The 21,418-nt window shown below is 44.6% G+C and overlaps 1 protein-coding gene across 2 annotated transcripts; it reads left to right on the forward strand.

Moving 5' to 3' along the window:
• The first annotated feature begins 163 nt into the window (after positions 1-163).
• On the forward strand, positions 164-11,846 carry pnpla8 (patatin-like phospholipase domain containing 8). 2 transcript variants are annotated; one of them, XM_056424749.1, is made up of 11 exons: positions 164-556; positions 1,641-2,752; positions 3,173-3,322; positions 3,472-3,623; positions 4,097-4,191; positions 4,331-4,502; positions 4,638-4,695; positions 4,878-5,072; positions 9,147-9,342; positions 9,890-10,193; positions 11,327-11,846. In XM_056424749.1, exons 2-10 carry the CDS (start codon positions 1,808-1,810, stop codon positions 10,162-10,164), a joined length of 2,238 nt encoding a protein of 745 aa, XP_056280724.1. In that variant the 5' UTR covers positions 164-556; positions 1,641-1,807; the 3' UTR covers positions 10,165-10,193; positions 11,327-11,846. The 2 variants fall into 2 exon arrangements, with proteins under 2 accessions (XP_056280724.1, XP_056280723.1); XM_056424748.1 differs by lacking the exon at positions 11,327-11,846 and having other exon boundaries at positions 165-556; positions 9,890-11,103.
• Positions 11,847-21,418: the final 9,572 nt, after the last annotated feature.

Genomic DNA, 21,418 nt, shown 5'->3' on the forward strand with positions numbered 1-21,418 from the left:
TTGATGAGACATTTTGCAATAATCAAACCTTAACCAGTGCTACATTATGAAAGTATGAAAGTACAAAAATACCTGCATTCAATAGAACCATAATTAAGGGTATTAGTAACACCTGTGCATTTCTTGGTATGACAAGTCAAAATATCTGCTGTGATAAAGGCATATTGTGCAGCATTGCATTAGGTAATACTCAAACTTGGTATTGAACATGAGTTTAATTAACTCATTTTAAAGATACCGCTTCCCAAGTAACAATACGTTAGAGGGATGAAGAATTACTTGAAGCCAACTGTGGTCTTGAAAGCATAACACACAACACACTGGACGTATTGTGCTGTGGATTCTTGATCCCTTTTAATGGCAATTGCGAAATATTGTATTCCAAAGAGGTTTCTTGGCGACGCCCAGTGGCCGAACTAGAGCATTACACTCCACCACGCCAATGTCGTCACATCCGCTCTTCTTCCTGTTGCTCACAAACAGCTAACCAGGCGGAGGCTGGACCACATTGAATGACATGTTCAGACAACACATTTAAGCCTCTTGGTTTCGTTTGGTGAGAAGACGTTTGCTTATTTCACCGCATCGCGTACAATTCGACAAAACGTACAATAAACCATGAATAAACGAACCGAACTAACGTTAGCTAACGGCAGCTAATTCCTGTGTACACGTTGCATTTGTCTCTGCCGAGCAAGTCATCGCTCAAACGTCATGGACGTGTTATGTCACACTCATTATCTCACATTATATAACATCTTGGATTGGTTTGAATTAGCTTTAACGTGGAAAATACGGGACGCTAGCTTCACTTTACCAGCGGTTGGCGTTACGGGGTAATAATAAACTAACACGTCCCCACAAAAACGTGCCGACGTCATGTTTTTGTTGAAGCTAGAAAACGTGACTTCATTTTTTTATTTCAAAGACATTCTTCCGGGCGGTTCCTATAACGTCAGCCAAAGGTCCATCTCTCTTAGGAGCAACGCCTTGCTCTCGATGACGTCCGCCAGCCACTTTTCTCTGAACCTGGTCCTTCCGGGTGTGTGCACCAGCCGGTTCGACTCCACCACGAAGTGCACCTCCACGGGCAGAGTCTGGGGGTTGACTTGAGAGACGACCGCGACGAAATAGACGCACGCTGTCCCCTGAATCGGTCTCTGCGCCGTCGTCGTTTGGAAGCGGACCTGGTAGTGGTAGAAGGTGTGCTGCTCCTCCTCCTCGGTCGAGGAGAGGAAGACCAGGCTGTGACGCCAGCCGCCGTGCATCTCCCACGTTTGAATATACTCTCCGATCTGATTCAGCCCCACGTCGACTGAGAAGTCTTTGCTCGCAACCCAGTTGACAGTCGCCACCTTACAGGCTGGAGACTCGTCCGCCTGCTCCCCGGCGAAGTGTCTTCTCTCCAGCCACGTTTTCACGAGTTGAGCCGACTCTTCCATCCCGTCTTTGTGTCGATGACCTGCAGGATTTAGTGAGGTTGTTTATCTGTGCTAGCCGTTGTCCGCGTCTGCTTTTGTCGCTGTAACGGTTTCCATGGCTACCGGGATGCTCTAGGTGGCAAAATGGAGCCCTCTGTTGGCCCACTTTATTTTTGCAGCGTGTGAATTTTAATCATTGTTTTCAATCTTTGTTTGCAGGAGAACATTCAAAGAAGCAGAAAAAAATGGCCCACTGAAATGAAATGTCTGCTTAACACCCGCCGATGCCAGAGTGATGCGTTCCTCCTCGTACACGGACACCGAGCAGCCGATTGCCTGAGAAACGTCAAGTTCTCCGCCGCTGTTCCAAGTGAGCCCGCAAACACATGTCGCGAATAAGGGCCACGCTGGACAATGTCACCAAGGCAGTAGGCAGCACTGACCTCATCTCCAAGTTCTCCCGCCGAAAGCCTGGAAGCGCCGCCGTCGACGGCCCCCACGCGGAAAAGGTCCTGGTCAAAGCCGAGACCTCCGCCCCTGACGACACGGCCACGGCCTCGCCGTCTGAAACCACCGCGAAGGAAGAAGAAGGTGAGAGGAGCTCAGCGGGGGAAGACTCGGACAAGCGACGGCAGCAAGTTCCAGAAGATTCCACGTCCAGTTCGGCCTCAGCAGCGAATGCGTCTGCAACGAGCTCTTCCTCGGCCGTGGCGAAACATCCGACGCAGCCGTTTCACCCAGCAGCTCTGACCAACAACATGGACGACGCCTACAAAACTCTATCTCAGCACATCAACAGTTACTTTGGCACCAGCACACAAGAGGAAGGACGAGACGACAAACCACCGCAGCAGCAGGAGCACAGAAAAGGGGGTGATCCTGTTTCTAGGCCGACTCTCAGTGCCGTCACTCAGACGATTAGGGACCACATTCCTATGTTGTCCTCGGTGGCGGAGGCTAAAAGTATTGACGCACCCGCGACCTCGCCTCCCTCTTCGTCTCCAACAGAAGAGCTCAGCTCTCCAGCAGGGATGCCCTCCTCTCAAATCCCCGCGACTCAAAGTGCAGCCGAGTCCCTCCCCGTGCCTGTTCCCGCTTCGAAAAAAGGCTTCACCCGTTATCTCTCCTACCCTCGGCCCAGCGTTCAGGCGTTCGTCGGCAGCTACTTCGCACCCCTGGTCCCCAAATTCAGGAGCGACTCCAAGAGCATCGCAGCTGAAAGAGTCAAGTCTTCAGCGGTCGCTGTGGGAGAGCCCACTGTGGACAAGAAGGACGGAGAAGAGGAGAAAGCGGATGAAGTGAAGAAACAGCTGTTGACTCAAAGAGAGAAGGTGAGGCCCTCGGCTCAGTCTGGCTCGAATGACAGAGGACGCACTTAAGACCGTGAGAAAGACATTTAAAAAGTAAAATGTGTCTGATGCCTTGTTTGAAATGAATCAGATGGTCCTACTGTTTTGTACATGGTGTGTACTACACACATACATACACTTTGGATTTTGCACACTGTCTATTTGGTGTTTTTATATTTAGTTTAATTGTCATTAGTATTGTGTATGCATATATATTGTATATATACATATATATATTATTTCATATTTTGCTTTGTATGCTTCTATATCTTTCATCCCTGTTTTTATATTTTATTTTTTATTAATGTGTGTTTGGTTTATTGGTGCTGCTACTGCTACGACAAATTTCCCCTTGGGGATTAATAAAGTATATATCTATCTATCTATCTATTTGTCATGCAGATAATAGCCAGGGTGAGTGTAGACAACCGGACCAGAGCCCTGGTGAAAGGCCTGCAGAGAGTCACCGATGTCAAGCTTCTCACCAGTCGGGTGGAGGAGCTCAGCGGTCACCTCCTGACGTTCCCCGAGACGCGAGGTGTAGCTATCATGGTGAGCGGCAGGGATTTTCTATGTACCCTGCAGCTTCGTGTAATGTCAGATGTATTGCATAGTCTTTAAATGTGTTTATTCTGTAAAAAAAAATTAAAGAGGGACATTTTAGTCGATTATATTTTGTGTATAATTGTGACCTTTTTTAGGAGAGTGTGCTGCCCTGCCTGCTGCGTTTGCGCCAGGCCAGAGACCTGCCTCTTCAGGCCGCTGTGAGGGAAGCACTGGCCTTGGTTGGCTACGCTGAACCAGTCAAAGGCCGAGGAATCCGGGTCCTGGCCATAGACGGAGGCGGAACAAGGTAAAGCTATACCAAAGAAAGTATTTGTAGCATTTTTATTAAAAAAAAATCTTTAAGAGTCTAATATATATCTATAAAAATGCTACAAATACTTTATATATATATATATATATATACACATACACACACACACACACACACACACATTACCTTTGTAAATATTAAACCTCAGTTTCCCTGCGTTTACATTTGCTGTTCTATAAGAAATGCATGAGGACTATTAACGTGGCTCGAGTAGTGAGCGCCACCTCCAAAATATAAAAATCTACCACCAGAAATTTCAGAGGAAAACTAAGTTATAGATCTGGTTTAACTGCTTGGATTTTTTACTTGCAAATGATAGGAACTAATATGGTTCTAATACACGACCGAGAAATACAAAGTTAGCCTTCATTGCATGCCAATTATAAAAGACCACTTCTATACGTTTATTGTCGTGGATCAGGTTTGTAAACCGTGTGGCTTTGTTACAGGGGACTGCTGGCCCTGCAAACGCTCCAGAAACTGCAGAACCTGACTGGCAAACCAATCCACCAGCTGTTTGACTACATCTGTGGAGTCAGCACAGGTATATTGTCATCAATGTTTAGCGTTTGTCTTCTTTCTCCTTTAGTCTCCTCTTACACTAACCCCACACGGGAATGTATGTCAACAGCTGATGCTCCCTTCCGCACTGGCACATCACAGTGGTTCCTCTCTGCTTTTAGGTGCCATTTTGGCCTTCATGCTGGGAATTTTTCAGATCCCCTTAGATGAGTGCGAGGAGATGTACAGAAAGCTGGGCTCGGATGTGTTCAAACAGAACGTCATCGTCGGAACCGTGAAGATGAGCTGGAGCCATGCTTTCTATGACAGCGAAATATGGGAAAACATCCTCAAGTTAGTCTGCAGGGCTCTTCCACCCCCCCCCCCTCCGTATTTTCATTCCTTTAACACGTTCTGCCATCCTGGATTTCAAAGACACTGGGGTAGTGTATTAATAGTTGGCTTTATCTTTAATCTGTTTTTCTTCAGGGAACGCCTGGGTGAGGGGCGTATGATCGAGAGTGCCAGGGACCCACACTGCCCTAAAGTAAGCCCAATGCTTTTATTTCTTCATGAGTTCATTTGCAGGATAACCTTACAGACAATCACAAGTTTGCGACGATTTTTTTCCAGTCTCTTGTACCACAAAGGATTCAGGAAAGCATCTCAGCACCTTGAAGTGCTCTAAAAATATAAACGACTTGACAAGTTCCTCTGTATGTCCACAAGGTGTCATCAGTGAGCACCATTGTGAACAGGGGTTTACCGCTGAAGGCCTACGCGTTTAGGAACTACAGCTTCATGCCAGGAGTGCGATCCCACTACATTGGAGACTGCAACCACAAAATGTGGCAGGCCATCAGGGCCTCTTCTGCCGCTCCGGGGTACTTCAAAGAATTTGTCCTGGGAAAAGATCTGCATCAGGTATGACACGGAACTGAGAAGTGTTGATAAGTTCACCTCTGTTTGGCATATTGGAGGTTGCAGAGCAGATGATGCGTTTGGGAACTGGAGGATTGCAGCAACATGATCAATAATGTTGTGACATTGTCCTTGAAGGAGTGTTTTCTATTTAAATGTCCATTAGCAGCGGCACAGATCACCATAGAGCCTTAGTTTAGTGTGAGAGGGTAAAAAGAAAAATCTTACCGATCAATACACTTCCGCTGTGGCGCTGCGTTGCCTAGTGCCAAGGACAAAAGCACTGGGTTTATACAGCACTCTCTGCTTGCTTGTGTGTGTGTGTGCGCGCGCACATCAAGGGGTACGTGTGACGATTTGTTTCACTCTTCCAAACCCATAAACTTAAAGCCAGTCCCTTAATTGTTGAACCAAATAGAGAGCTGCTGTGATATCTCTGAGGGGCCAAACCCAGACGTTAGTATTGCCCCAGTTCACTCGACAAAAAGCCAAAGAGATTGGCCACTGGCCTTTATTTACTGACGAGGGAATCGGGAGCGCAAAGATGCAAACTAATGTCTGGGTTATAGGACTTATTCCTGCAGCACTCTTATGTGATGGAGGTAGAGAGAGAGTGCCCCTTCCTCTAGAGAAATGGAAAGCTCCTGATTGGATTCCCCATAAAATAAAATATCCGAGGGGGTTGCTGTCAGATCAACACCTTTAAAAACCACGTTACAGGTGGTCCAAAATGGCAAAAAAGACATTGTATAAATCTTGCTGCTGGAATATGTTTGAGGGAGACAATACCGCTTCTCCTGGCTACCTAATAAATTATTTGTCAAAGAGAGACAGGCAGTCTGGATAAATTGTCTCATATTTTTTGGATCAATGTTTAATTATCAGCAATGACTATTAGTGGATCTTTGTATCTGATAGGAGGCAGAGAGGTCTCATGATTAAAGATCATTTGAGTGTTTTTTCCCCCTTAATAAGCTTCATATGCCTCTTTTGCATTCACACAGTGATTAACTAGAACGGGCACTCGGTAGAGCGCATACCTTCGCATATCACAAGATTGGGCATTGAATTATGAACATGTTGGCATTAGTTCCATGCCAATTGGATAGAAATTGGCCGTGCTATGGTAAAAAGAAGATTTTGACCTTTTCATGACCTTGACCTTGACTTTTGACCCGATTGATCCCAAAATCTAATCAAATGGTCCCCGGATAATAACCAATCATCCCACCAAATTTCATGCGATTCGGTTTAATACTTTTTGTGTTATGCGAGTAACACGCATACAAATAAATAAATAAATACACGGCAATCAAAACATTACCTTCCGCATGTTCAATGCGAAGGTAATGACATCGTGAATTAGATATTGGCTGCTAGCTATGGATGAAAGCTATTAGGTTCAATAATGGCTGAAGTAGGAGGTTATTTAATGAAAATGAGGCTGTTGAGGCATCCGATAAATGATTCCAGTGTTTGTAGCATTAATGTTTGTTTTCTTTCGGACACTTTTATAATGCCCGGGTGCCTATCACAGTGACATTTGATTATTAGGCCAGATATCTTTAGATGGTCTTTATGGGCAGCAATTATGCTCACGGCTTCGCTGTATTTCGATAACCTACTTAAGCAGAATTAGCCGTGTCCCTGCTTCTAACAAGTCGTTCCCTCCCCTGCCATTTCCTAATGCTAGAGTTCTGGTAGACATCCTAATGTTCTAGTCATTCACAGATCCTAATCCACAGTCCCACTCTGCATGTTTATAGACCTGCGCCCTGATTCCCTTCGCATTGAAAATGCGGAAGGTTATGTTTTGATCGCCGTGTATTTATTTATTTATTTATTTATTTGTATGCGTGTTACTCGCATAACTAAAAAAGTATGAAACCGAATCGCATGAAATTTGGTGGGATGATTGTTTATTATCCGGGGACCATTTGATTAGATTTTGGGATTGATCGGGTCAAAGGTCAAGGTCATGAAAAAGTTCTAAATCTTCTTGAATCGCATGAAATTTGGTGGGATGATTGGTTATTATCCCGGGACCATTTGATTAGTTTTTGGGATCGATCGGGTCAAAGGTCAAGGTCATGAAATGGTCAACATCTTCTTTTTACCATAGCGCATTCAATATATATCCAATTGGCATGCAACTAATGCCAACATGTTCATAATTCAATGCCCAATCTTGTGATATGCGAACGTATGCGCTCTACCGAGTGCCCGTTCTAGTTCTGATCTGCAGTTAGAATGAAAACAAATAACCAAGCTTAAGCTTTTCAAGCTTCTAATGTAATTCAAGTTTTTAAAAAAACCTCTAACATTGCAAGTTTTGCTACTAATGTATTAATATTACATTCATCCTATGATATTCTATATTGTCATGGTAAATAACATGCTGATCTTTTCTGGCCATGTCTCCTTTCATAGGAGCACTTGTTTGCACATTTCTGTTCCTGTTCACACGTCTGCAGAAAGTATCAGTTTTGAGTTGTTTCCCACGCACTGGGATGGGACGTCAGCAGGGATGGAAAGATGGAGAATGAGTTGTGTGTGTGTGTGTGTGTGTGTGTGTCTCTGTGTGTTTGTATTTCCCTGCCTAGCTTTTCATCGACAGTATGAGCCCCCGTTGCCACCCACCATCTCACCACTCCTCTAGTTTTCAGCACTAGCAGCGGTATTTCTCAGGAGAAGTCTGCCATTGCAGGCCAGCAGACGTATTCCCACGGACTCGATGTGTCGGTACAATTCAAATATTCTCCCGCAGCTGGAGTTTTTAATCAGAGCCAACCATCATTATTCGACAGTAGCAATCCTTTGCCTGCTTTTTGTTTGTGTTGCCATTGGATGCAGGCGAGCTGCCACTCGGCTGGGTTAGACCCCAGGGTGAGAGGTTGAGGGTCAGAGCTGAGGATCAGCTGTGCAATTAACCTGCTGTCTCAAACATGTAAACGGTGCCGCTGTTTCAATAGCTTTAGGGTACTTGAGGGTGAACAGCTTTACAATTCGGCTAAGAATGATATGTTTTGGGCAGTATTGTCCCAGATCAATACCAGGGCAGCAGTGGACTTGTCTCCCCTAGACTGACAACAACATATTAAGCATATTCTAGTATTTATTAACTATTCAAGGTTAATTAAATACGTTTAACAAGATGAAATCAAACGTAGTGTAATATTGCTTCAGGTATTTGTACGCATCCATGTGAGCCTGGTTATTCGCTTTATCCCTGAACAAGGAATGCATTACCTTTCATCTTCTTGTCTACTGCCCACCCCCTTGTAGAGGCGGGAACTGACCTTTACCCCAGCTCGACTGGGGAGGGTCGGACCTCTTGTGTGCCACACTCACCATGTCTATTAATCTCCGCCTCAAAGCCCTTCAGTGCTTGGATATAGTCCAAAACTGGACCCGGGGAAAGACTCTGAAAGAGCGCGCCGCTTAGCACTAAATTGGTCCAGGCATCCATTCAGGTTGATTGTCCTCTTTGGGTCATTGTTGGCACCGTTGAGATCAGCAACTTGTTCATGAATCCAGCAACAGTATCGAGAGGAAAATCACAGAATTTGTGTTTAGCTTCTGAATTACAGTAAGTGATGAAGATTACAATTCTCAAATGTAATATATTTATTGTTTTATTTTTTGAACATAATCCCAGACCAAATTCCAAAAACAATACTTATTTTAGCTGCTGATTGCCGCTGACATGACAACTTGTTTACTTCTGAATAAACAGGGTTTGTTTACCAAAACGGCACATCTGTGGCCCGGCAGCTGAACCACTCTGGGGAAGCTTGTCCACTTCCCCTCGTTTGTCTCACGACACACATATTCTACCTTGAGGTACATTCTATAAGTACAAAGTGTCCTCCATGTGCGTTCACCTTGCTTCGTAAGCAAACCTGACTGATGCAGCGCTGAAGGTGACTTTACAGTTTCTGGAATCCCGTCAACCAAAGTGGCGTTCTGCCTCGGTGGACAGAAGACATGATCATGGGGGAAATTGTCCGTCTTCTTGAATGACATTGGTGGTTCTTATCGTTTCCCTTTCCATCTGTTTTTTCTTTTCTTTTTTAGGATGGAGGACTACTAATCAACAACCCCACAGCTCTCGCCATCCATGAGTGTAAGTGCTTGTGGCCCAACACACCGCTGCAGTGCGTGTTGTCTCTGGGCACCGGGCGGTACGAGACCACGGGCAATAACAGCACGGCGTACACCAGCCTCAAGACCAAGCTCAGCCACGTCATCAGCAGCGCTACAGATACCGAGGGTAGGACCGCACAACAATGTGCTTTGCATGTGTTTGACGCCCCACACACATTTATGTCTAAACCCCAGATTGGAGGTGTGTGTGTGTGTGTGGTCACAGGCAGTGTGATCAGGGTCCGTACGGTCATGGAAAACCTGGAAAAGTCATGGAATTTTAAAATGGTCATTTCCAGGCCTGGAAAAGTCATGGAAAAAACTTAAATCATAAAAGTTTTGGAAAAGTCATGGAAATGTTCTTATATTCACATGTTCATTTACGCCGAGTTTGAAGTAATTAATATGTTTTTTTTTTTTTAAAAGACGCTCAAAAACACACAACATTTTCTAAATTGTTCTTGTTCATACCGAGATTTCAGTTTGGTCGTGGAAATTTGGTTTAAAGTCATGGAAAAGTCATGGAAATCCATTGGTCAAAATGTGCATGAACCCTGTGTGATGCACCGCGATTCCTCTGGTTCAGTGAAGTCTCTTGCTGTATAAACCAGAAGAGGAAATGCCTGCAGCTCGTGTCCGACACGGATCGCTAAAGGCCTCCATCCTTCTTTCAGAGGTGCACACCATGCTGGACGCCCTCCTGCCCCCCGACACGTACTTCCGCTTCAACCCCTACTTGAGCGAGGACATCCCGATGAACGAGAGCCGGCCGGAGAAGCTGAACTTCCTCAAGGCCGAGGGCGAGCGCTACCTGGAGCGCAACGAGGCCAAGCTGAGGATGGCGGCCAGCGTGCTGGGCCAGGAGAAGAGCGCCATCCAGAGGCTGGCCGAGTGGGTCAAGCTGAAGGCGAACATGTACGAGGGCCTCCCCTTCGTCTCCAAGCTGTAGCTATGGACTCGCCAACAGTTTGGCCACAAGTGAGTTTTTAAGATAAGAAGACATGGAGTGCACATGGAACATTACGGGGCAAACTGGACACACGTTTTGTTCACGTTTTGATCATCATTTAGCGAGCGTTAAAAGTGTCATTTGAGAAATGTATAACCGTATTTATTAATCAAGATTATACTATACCGTAAATAATAGTGAGATGTAAAAAAAAAAAAATTGTGGCACAAAATGTTGATAAAATTGAGCCTGAATTATATACTTTTGAAAATAATTAAGGAAGTTTTGACTGTTCATACGTTTATGAATTTTAAGATGGTTAAGTGTTGACTGAACTTTCAATGACGGTATTATGACACTTGACTATTATGAAGAACTTTGTTAATACAACTATTTTGTAAAAATGGCTGATTGTAATTTTCAGTAACTTGAATACATTACGATGTAATTAATACATGACTACCTATTTCTAACATTGTACAGAAGAAAGAGCTCATGCACTTAATTCTTAATTTTGAAAATGTCAAATAATATTTGAAACTCAAATATTTCAACCGATTATTTGATTGGTCTTGCTAGAATTTAAGAATACGACAAAAGAACTCCTGCTGATTCTTAAAGTCACTGTGTTGTATTGATGCAGACGCACTATCTGTTTCAGATACTTATGATAAAGAATGCTTTGCTTATGATACAAAGCATGTTCTCCTTTCTGGTCAAATATTCATTTCCACGCTTTTGATTTTTAACTTGACTCAAGCCTGACTTCATCATCCCTGGCTCTAGTTGTCACACACTTTATACATTTGACAGACGTTTTCCATTGTGAGAATCACAATTGTCCTGATTCCTTCCTCCTTGAATGCGAAATCAAACGATGTAAAAAATAAATCAAAGTTTGGGTTTGCAGAACCTTGATAAAATATTGTTCTCTCTCGACCTCTGTATGATTTCTTTCATTTTTAAAAATGCTGCATATAAGTTGAGTGCACGTAGAATAGAATGCGTCACAGGAATGTACGTCGCACACACACTTCTCAAAGAGCCCGACAATAGAGTTGTCACAAAGGAATGCCAAGTGTCGTCCTCTGATGAATTGCATTTTCTTTTCTCCGATCCCACACATTGATTCTCTGCTTTTATTGTTTTGATCCCATTCAAGATCCACTCAAATTCCACAGCGCCATTCCTCCCAGTCACACAGTTGTTACCCCAATCAACGTGAACAATACGCCACAAGGAGGCACACCTTCACACCCACCCCTCACGCAACAACGACGGCTGTCAGGAAGGTCGAGAGTGAGACGCCCTGACTGACGCCTCTCTCCTGGTGTCAAACGGTCAACGTTAGAACTGGCTTGACTGATAGATTGATGGCACATTTATTTTCCCAATGCCAGCTTGAGCTTCACCCACACGTCTGATGTACGGCTGTGTTGCTCACACTTGACCTCGCTCCAGCAGGGTCTGTTCAGTGGGTGAATAAACTGGATTCTGGAGCATCTGGGTTGAGAACCGGCAACATGGCAGCACATGTGACAATAGATTTTAGTTTCGGTGTGTGGAGGTACTTCTTGGATCCAACAGCATTGCTTAAGATGCAAGAGTAAATCTTTTTGTTTTTAATCTGACCCTTTTTGAAGTCAGTTCACCCAAATAAAAAGAACATATATTTCCCTCACCATGCTGGTAGTTTGAGTCTACGGTTTCTTTCACTAGCTCAACGAGTTGGGTTGAAGTGATGCATAATCAACTAGAACGGGCACTCGGTAGAGCGCATACCTTCGCATATCACAAGATCGGGCATTGAATTATGAACATTTTGGCATTAGTTGCATGCCAATTGGATAAAAATTGACCGCGCTATGGTAAAAAGAAGATTTTGACCTCTTCATGACCTTGACCTTTGACCCGATCGATCCCAAAATCCAATCAAATGGTCCCCGGATAATAACCAATCATCCCACCAAATTTCATGCGATTCGGTTTAATACTTTTTGAGTTATGCGAGGAATACTCATACAGATAAATAAATAAATACACGGCGATCAAAACATGACCTTCCGCATTTTCAATGCGACGGTAATAAGGAGCACAAACACATTTCTCTTCACTGACATTGTTTTGGATTGGCACAAGACGGCGGATACTTTCAAAGTAAGTATACTTTGAAACATGGGCATGCAAAGCTGAAACTGAGCGACGAGACGCCTCATGGAGGAAGTGACTTCCAGGAACAGACCCTGCTCTCGATAGAGGAAGCACCGAGTGGGTAAGGGTCTATTTGGCACACTTACCGAGTATTACGGCTCGCTTTTCCGGTGATATTGGTGTTGATCTGAAAGTTGAATTACATTCCACTGTCGGCACAAACAAAGCACAAACTACTATTCAAGTCTCCACTCCGGCTGTGTGGAGACTGGAGTTTCTTCGTCTCGACTGTATTTATGAGGAAAATGAGGTGAATGAGATCAACACACGCTGTACATCCTGTTGGCAGTCAACTTGAGCGTGAACGTGAGGTCTGCCATGCTGTGTTTACGTAAGGAGTGGGATTTATATATAGATAGATACCACAGCACTATTAGTTGCTTGTTGTGGCAAGAGTTGTCAGTCGCTCCTCCTCAAGCAGAATTAGATTGTCTGGTCTTACGGTGTTCCCTAGCAACCGTTATCGTTCCCTTCTCGTTCACAATGCTCTAAATGTATGTCTGCCCACGTTTGCCTAAAATTGTCCCTGATCTGGCAGAAATGTGTTACGCAATCGACCTCCTTTTTATTTCCCTTCTTCGTTTTCGTCGATGTAAAAATAAAATAAAAAATCTTCATGTTCAAGTTTCCATAAATATTGATCGTCTTTCTTTCTTTCCTTCTTTCTTTTATGCACTGCCGTGTGAGAACCTCACCCAAATGAGCTTTGGACGCAAATATAGGAAAACGGTTATGTAACAAGCGACCACCCCGAAACCTTGATCTTAATCGTGGAGGATACAGAAGCTCCAATGATGCAAATAAACTAGCAAATAAGTCCCTGAGGGTTTAGAAGTGTGTGTGTGTGTGTGTGAGAAGTTCACACAGGACCCAAGCATACCCTCTTTTATCGCAGAGGACAAAATCCCCCAAAGGGCTCGAGGAAGAATCAATCCGGTACCCTTTTTCTTCCTGCTGATCCCTCACTTCTTACCTGGGTCATCTCAGGATATGAGGCTCTCTTACCCAAGTTAGGAAGGCTGTCGTGTGACAATGAGAACAGCGAGGAGGCTGGTATCCGTCAAAGAGACATTGTCGTAATATAATATATCCTGGCCTTCGCTAACTGTGTTTAAAGTGTGCAGTGCTCTGGGAAAGCTTGGCGGAGAGCCTAAAAATGTAAAATGATACTGGAACAACAATCGCTTCAGCTCACAATTAAGTTTTTTTTATGCAGCATGATGAGCTTGTGGAATATACATAGTAGATGACCATTTTCAAAAACGGAGGAATGAACATAATAAAGTGCCTCTCCACAGCCTGGAACGTCACGGCGTAAAAATAAATAAAAAGATAAATGCATCTGTCCGTCTCCCCATTGACAAGAAACGTTAGAACAGTTTACACAGTGGTGTGGATCTCCACAGATCTCTGGCAGCAGGTTAGTGTTGACACACACACACACACCCTATTTGTCCAACAGCCCTGCGTGAATGTCAAACAACACCTGTACACGTCTGTACTGTGCAAACTTAAAGTCTTCTGACATTAAGATGTTTGAAAAGATAATCTAAAGTTCTCAAAGTCACACCCGTGGAAAAAAAGGTTGCATTTACAGAAACCTGCATAACCCCGACACATTTTCATATCATTAAATCCCAGACGTCCACCATGACTTGCCACCATTACTCTGCCAATGGCCCTCGGCCTGTATGAGTGTAGCATGCTTTTTTTTTTACAAATAAACTACACGTATACACTGACCTGAAGTGTGAATAAGCTGTGGCAGTAAAAGTCACGTTTCATTCCAAATGATTGTGAAAATAAGCAGTTTAAACAAATGTCAGGTAGATTATTTTTGTAACCACTCAGTTGCTCCGGTAGACAAAGAGCGTGTGAGAGAGAGAGAGTGGACATTACTGGTATTGATGGGTGTTGATGATGGGGCCCCAATGTGTGTGAGACATGCTTGGTCTGTCCCAGGTTGGGATTGAGTGATGGGGGAGGGGGGAGGGGTTAGGAGTGTGTACACACACACACACACACACACACACACACAAAGAGCTGTGATGTGAGTTCTGCGTTTCAAAATGTGACGGTGATCTCTGAGCCGGTAATGATAATGTGCATTGGGGCGTTTGACACCAGCACCGTGTCCGCACCTGTCCTGTGTTGATGGTAGAGAAACACCTGTGAGATGACAGGAAGTGGGCAACAGGTGCCCCAAACCCGTGGCCAAAGGTCATTTCTGCATTAGGTATTTCCCGAATCGAGTCCTCCAAGATAGCAGAAGGACCGGTGATTAATCTGCTTGCTTAAAACATTTCAAACTCGGTAATCCAATTATATATATGAGGAGGAAAGTATATACCTATATGCTGAAGGAGGTAAATGTGAATATACAATCAATACAGATTAAAAGATAGGCCTCTTACTCAGGGATGGATTAACCAACGGGCCTACCGGGCCCAGGCCCAGGGGCCCATGAGCTCAAGGGGCCTCTGGGCCTGAGCCTCCGCGCGTGACGTCGCTGTGATTAACATTGTATTGATATGAATATGATGATATGATACGATGCGCCGTAGCCGGTATATGCTAGGCTTAAGTCATTCATGTCATGGTCATATAATTCGCGTTATGTTGTCTGCTCAGCTCCGGTATCGTTGTTCCATACGGACTGTTTTGTTAGCGATGTTTTTAAAAAAAAAAAATCTTTTTTTCTTTTTTACATTTGTTGGTCTTTTTTTGTTTTGTTGCGGGGGGGGGGCTTGACACGTCACAAGTCACGGCCCGAGTCAAGTCCGGCCGGGGGCATCTCGCCGGCGTCGCGTCTCGCCGGCATCGCGTCTCGCTGCCCCCCATGTGTATATATATATATACTGTATTTAATTCCTTTTTTATTCATTTCATGTGTTTTATATTATTTCTTTTTTCACTTTAGAATTAAGCCATTCTATGAATCGGCCAAACCTCCCTTCCCAGGGGGGGGTGTGAAGGATTCTTATGGCAGAGACACACGAGGTGAATAAAACCGAACCCCCCCCCCCCCCCCCCACACCTGCAGAAGGTGTAGGCGATTCTACACCCGGGAAAGTTTAGGAAATTTGCCTACAAACCCCCCCACGTGTGTGGGCAATGGCCGACACTCAGGGGAGGGCAGGCAAATCCCTAGAACTTTCTCCTACTGCCTCCTACGGACTCACAGATCCGTGCCGCCTGCTAGAAATCACTAGTATTACATAGTCTGATTCGCTGCTCCGTGACGTCACAGGCGACTTCAAAGCACAGAACCAGTTAGAACTGGTGGGTTGAGTGACGTCACAATGCTCGCTTCAAAGACGTCTCTATGGTAGTTCCGATGCGATATATCTTTGGCCACAAGTCTTTGGGGGCGCTGTTTCCCCCCTGGACACGAGGCAAAGAGACCCCGTATGTTCCCCTTTGAGTGAGAGACGACCAGTGTTGCCAGGTCCGCGGTTTTCCCGCGGAATTGGGCTACTTTTGAAGTGTTGCCGCTGGTTGAATTTTTTGTCCGCTGGTTCGGTCCTCGCTCATCTGCGCCGGCCGGGGGCGTCTCGCCGACGTCGTGTCTCGCCGGCATCGCGTCTCGCCGGCGTCCCCGGCCGGCGTCTCGCTGCCCCCCCCCCCCCCCCATATGTATATATATATATATATATATATATACTGTATTTAATTCCTTTTTTATTCATTTCATTTGTTTTATATTATTTCTTTTTTTCATTTTAGAATTAAGCCATTCTGTGAATCGGCCAAACCTCCCTTCCCAGGGGAGGGGTGTGAGCAGGGATGGATTAACCAACGGGCCTACCGGGCCCAGGCCCAGGGGCCCATGAGCTCAGGGGGCCCCTGGGCCTGAGCCTCCGCGCGTGACGTCGCTGTGATTAACATTGTATTGATATGAATATGATGATATGACACGATGCGCCGTATGCCGGTATATGCTAGGCTTAAGTCATTCATGTCAGTAACAAGGCCCCAATAGTCCTACTGAGGGATGGATTACCGAACGAGCCTACCGGCACCAGGGGCCCGTGAGTTCAGGGGGCCCGTGAGCTCAGGGGGCCCATGAGCTCAGGGGGCCCGTGAGCTCAGGGGGCCCCTGGGCCTGAGCCTCCTCGCGTGACGTCGCTGTTATTAACATTGTATTGATATGAATATGATGATATGACACGATGCGCCGTAGCCGATATATGCTGGGCTTAAGTCATTCATGTCAGTAACAGGGCCCCAATAGTCCTACTGAGGGATGGATTACCGAACGAGCCTACCGGCACCAGGGGCCCATGAGCTCAGGGGGCCCCTAATCCAGAGCCTCTGCGTGAAGTAGCTGTTATTAACTTTGTATTGATATGATGATATGACACGATGCGCCATAGCCGGTATATGCTAGGCTTAAGTCATTCATGTCATGGTCATATAATTCGCGTTATGTTGTCTGCTCAGCTCCGGTATCGGTGTTCCATACGGACTGTTTTGTTAGCGATGTAAAAAAAAACAATTATATATATTTTTTTTAAATTTGATTTTTTTTTTTTGCGGGTGGGGGGGGGGGGGGCCCTTGACACGTCCAGGCCCAGGGGCCCGTGGTTTCTTAATCCGTCCATGCTCTTACTAGTTAACACAATGCGGTGCTCACGCTTCCCCCACATGTACAGCGCTACATGGGACTTATTTCAACAACACTGAGATCTTTTATTCGATACAGGAAGGAACAACCAGAGAATTTGCGGGGTTATTGTTTATTTCACACCTCTCGGTCTGCAGGTCTAGCTGCTGCCGCTTGTTGAAACGGGGTCGCTGTCGTTGAGATTTTCTCTCCCTCTGTCTTTCTGCACCGGATTGGCACCGATTGACAGATAGTGGGATACAGAGATCTCACTCTGACATAATCTCCATCTACCAGAAATAAATCAGAGACTAGAGTTTTCCAGCCAATCATATTATATTATTATTAATTCAGATCCACAGAAATATTGCTTTATTTATTTAGATATTTTGTTGTATTTATTACATTTACAATGTGGTACATTGGGTATACTTGGAAGACGTCTAATACCAACTGCCATCATATGGTTAGCTGCATGTAGTTTCTCTTTGAGTAATTATATAACTAAAATAAAAATAAAAACATTAAAAAAATAAAACGTGTAGTCCTAAATATGTACCTATTGGTCTGTTTTCCTCAAGGGGGAACGAGGAATAAATAAGGCACCGCACACACACATATCGAGTCGGTCTTGACAAATGAGCAAGGTTTTTTCTCAGGGGTGCGTCATCCTCACAAAAGCATAAGCGATCTTTGTGGCTGCTGGTTTTTTGACAGCGGCGGGGGAGCTCGTGAGGAGAGCGGAGGAGCCGTGTGGACCACAGCTTGCTGCTGCAGCGGCTGAGGGGGGACAGACACACACTGACCAAGCACGGTGCCTCACACACACACACACACACACACACCTCATCATTTCCTCCAGCATCGACACACACACACACACACACCCTCACTGCCGGGAGAGGAAGCAGCAGCCGGTTTGCAGCAGACGGTGAGTTTAAAATATGCCTCTCTCTTTTTTCATTTTTTTTTTGAAGATGGAGATTGCATTTCTTCCCCCACCGTTGTCTTCAGTGTGAACATATGTAGCTGGAGAATAATGGTGCAGTGGATGTATCAAGTCTGCATCTTCATGTGCACGGTGTGCTGCTTCACGAGGATGACCAGGTGCAAATTATATAGCAATATGGACGCCGATTGTCGTGTTTATAGAGACAAACCAAATTAAATAATAAATAAATAAAAATCTGGATTGTGCTGTGCATCAAAGGCAGCCCGGTGCAGCCTCAAATCTACTGCACACTGCAACCATCAAAGCAACTAGGCGAGAGCAATGTGTTGATCGGCTGTTGTGCTGAGTGAATGTAAAGAGGGAGGTTGCAGCAGGGTTTGAGCTTATTGTTGCTGCCGCCGGCCGGTGCAGTCGGGCCCACCACGGGCTGAGAGCAGCGATGTCTGCCGGGGATGCTGCCATATGTAGCTCAGCCCCTCGAGCTGTCAATCCAAGTGTTTTTGACTTCAAGGCGGGCAGCACGAAGGCTTTGTCTGCAGATATTTTCTATGTAGAGATATTAATAGTCAGCAGGAGCCTGTTGATGATCGGTATATGGGGTGGAGGCAACAGCCTTCTATTCTCTCATTGTTGATCAATATATTTAGCGATTCTATCCTTAAAAAATAAAAAAAACATTTGGGGGGTTCCATGATGGAAGATTTTTTTGTGATATTTTTAGGGTTTCCCCCTCGAAATGTTGTCTCACAAATTCTTGTCTCCAAATGAACAGGCAGAACGGAGTGGATAACACTTAGGATGCATACTCTGCAGTTTGAGTCAACATTGGATTGGTTACACTTCTTCAAAGAAGATGATTCATCTTTTGGATATAAAAGAAACAAAAATTTGCTAAGGATTCACCGAATCATCAGTGTGTGCAGTATTGGTGCTGAAGTGATTGGTAAATAAATCAATTCAGTCAATCTTCAAGCAAATGCCCAAACGTCTCTGGTTCAAGCATCTTGTGATGACTTCACTTGACTATTTTCATACATTTTCGAGGCCTATAGACAAAATGATGTATCTATAATCAGTGTCATAGAAGCTGAGTTGATATGAATGGGACATAGAAAGGCCTTTATTGTTTCCAAATTATGATTTAAAGAAATACATATTGTGTTGTGCTGTTGCTCAGTGGAAGAGACGTTCCAACAAACATACCGGTGATTTAATTCCCACAAGGATGTTTGCAGAACAGCTGTTGGTTTGATTGTCGATAAACAAATCCCTGTCCGTCCGTGTGTTCTTCACATATCTTGAGAACCGCTCCTCTGGTCTACTTCACACTTGGCAGGTTTATTGCCGGGGAAGCCATTTGTATTTGGCCACGCGACACGTTAAAAAAATAACTTTGAAGAAACAAGTTCACAGCCCTCTGTGTAGCAGCAGGGGCGGAGCGTCTGGACTCTTCAGGCTCGTTGTAGTTCCCCTTTGCTGCTGGATGATCCGGCTATAGCGGCTCAATTAATGATGGACAACACTACAGCTGATCTTTTCTTCTCTCTTTTCTTCTGAGGTATACAGTAAGAAGAAGCCGACACAGCGGAGTTGATTTTTTAAAGTGATTTGTAAGTAATTTCAGGGTATCATGAGTTAGAATGGTAACATAATTTAATACTTTTCACATCTAATGATCATAATACATGCATCGATGTGTGGGGCTTTTGAATGCGACCCTTTAGGTTCCAGGCCCAGGTGGCCTATTAAAACTAAAGTCTGCTGTCTTATCCTCTTAACCCAGACTGTTTGCCTATTTCTCCATTGTTTCAACTATGTCATGGCAGGTGGATTGCTGGAGACTAAAAGAAGCGCAGTGTTGAGTGTGAACTAGTTTCAGTATACGGTATGTGACCAGTGTGTAAATCAGTCTATAGGAAGACTCTTTGTGATGTCATAAGAATCCCATCATCTGACAGCCAGCATCTGCTGTTGTTGTAACACAATGTGGTGAGATGGCATTCTGCAGCGAGTTGACTTTGACCCTCAGCCATACTTTATGCAAATAGGTCCCTTTATTATGAAGTATTTATACTCTTTTATAGGAGCCTGCTGTTGTGTGGTGCAGCCTGTTGACTTTCACAAAGTTCCGGTCAGTATTTTTTTGTACAGGATGAGCTGAGACATGAGAGGAGGCATGCCATATACTCTCACTGATTCCTATGTTTTCCTCTCGAAAAAAAAAATACGTGAAACCGTCGGATGAAGTTACATTGACAGACACGGAGCGAGCACAGGCCCGTTCTCACGGACGACATCGTGACGCGCCACAGAGGGACGAGCACAGGTGTGAACAATCAAAATAATTGAAGGTGAATCCTATTCAGACTTTTGAGCGGCACCATCGTTAATATAACAAGTAACAGCTGTGCTTTTCCTTCTACGACGAATCAAAAGATGTGTGGTGTGAAGAAATCACTTAACGTTCAAGCATACTTCATCAAATTAGACACATCACAGAAAAGAAAAGTGTATAATATACAGTATATTTTATTTGAAATGAACAAAACGGGTTATAAATCAATTAGTATGACAAGGACTGCATCAAATTTAGAAAATAAATGGTAAATAGACCTGTACTTGTAAAGCGAGTTTTTTAGTCTTCCTACCACTCAAAGCGCTTTAACACCACATGACATCATTCACCCCTTCATACACTGATGGGAGGAGCCACCTGCCCATCTACTAACTCACATTCACAATGTAACAGCTGCCGGAGCAATTTTGGGGTTAAGTATTTTGCCCGAGGACACATCGACATGGGCTAGCGGGGTCGGGGATCGAACCGCCGATCGAACCGCCGATCCTGAATAAAGGACGACCCTGCTCACTTCTGAGCCACAGTCGCCCCATCATGCGTGACCCATCATGTGATGCAATGCCGTGGCATGCCATGAGACGTCACGAGACAAGTCCCCAGACTTGGGAGCCAGCACCGCGTCATTACTCATGGCAGATGCAGTGTCATCGTCACTCTCCCGCTCCCCCAGTTACCCACGGCCCATTAGACACAAGTCAGGTGATGGAGCTCACGGCGGGTCCTCATTCTCATTCTGTCGTTTTAAGTGATGACACAATTTTCCGGACACGGGAGATGCATTATATTGTTTTGTTATGTCTGTTCACAGATTAGGGTTGAGTTCAAGTTTCTGTCCTTTCACTCGGGAGGAGATTGACACGAGATATTTCAGACCATAAAGATGTGTCTGCAAAGTAAATGAACATATTCATTAATTTAATGAGATTCATTATTTTTATGGACATTATTTTCTTTCCCAGGAGGGACTTGGCTGACATGGTTGAACATGAAGGTTTCCATTTATGTTGCGTTTAATTACAACATTTACAGACACATTTTTGTAGAACTAGAGTCCTTTTATTTTGCTTCATCAACCTTTTAAACCCAGTCCATTGCTTTCCACCGACAACAGTCCGTTAAAGCCTCA

This window comes from Pseudoliparis swirei, chromosome 10, assembly GCF_029220125.1.
Source record: "Pseudoliparis swirei isolate HS2019 ecotype Mariana Trench chromosome 10, NWPU_hadal_v1, whole genome shotgun sequence".
Classification (NCBI taxonomy): Eukaryota; Metazoa; Chordata; class Actinopteri; order Perciformes; family Liparidae; genus Pseudoliparis; species Pseudoliparis swirei.

Coding starts and splice junctions, on each gene's coding strand:
- pnpla8 (XM_056424749.1), top strand. CDS start 1,808: ATGTCGCGAATAAGGGCCACGCTGGACAATGTCACCAAGGCAGTAGGC. Junction 3,323..3,471: donor CGCGAGGTGTAGCTATCATG/GTGAGCGGCAGG, acceptor GACCTTTTTTAG/GAGAGTGTGCTGCCCTGCCT. Junction 4,503..4,637: donor ATATGGGAAAACATCCTCAA/GTTAGTCTGCAG, acceptor GTTTTTCTTCAG/GGAACGCCTGGGTGAGGGGC.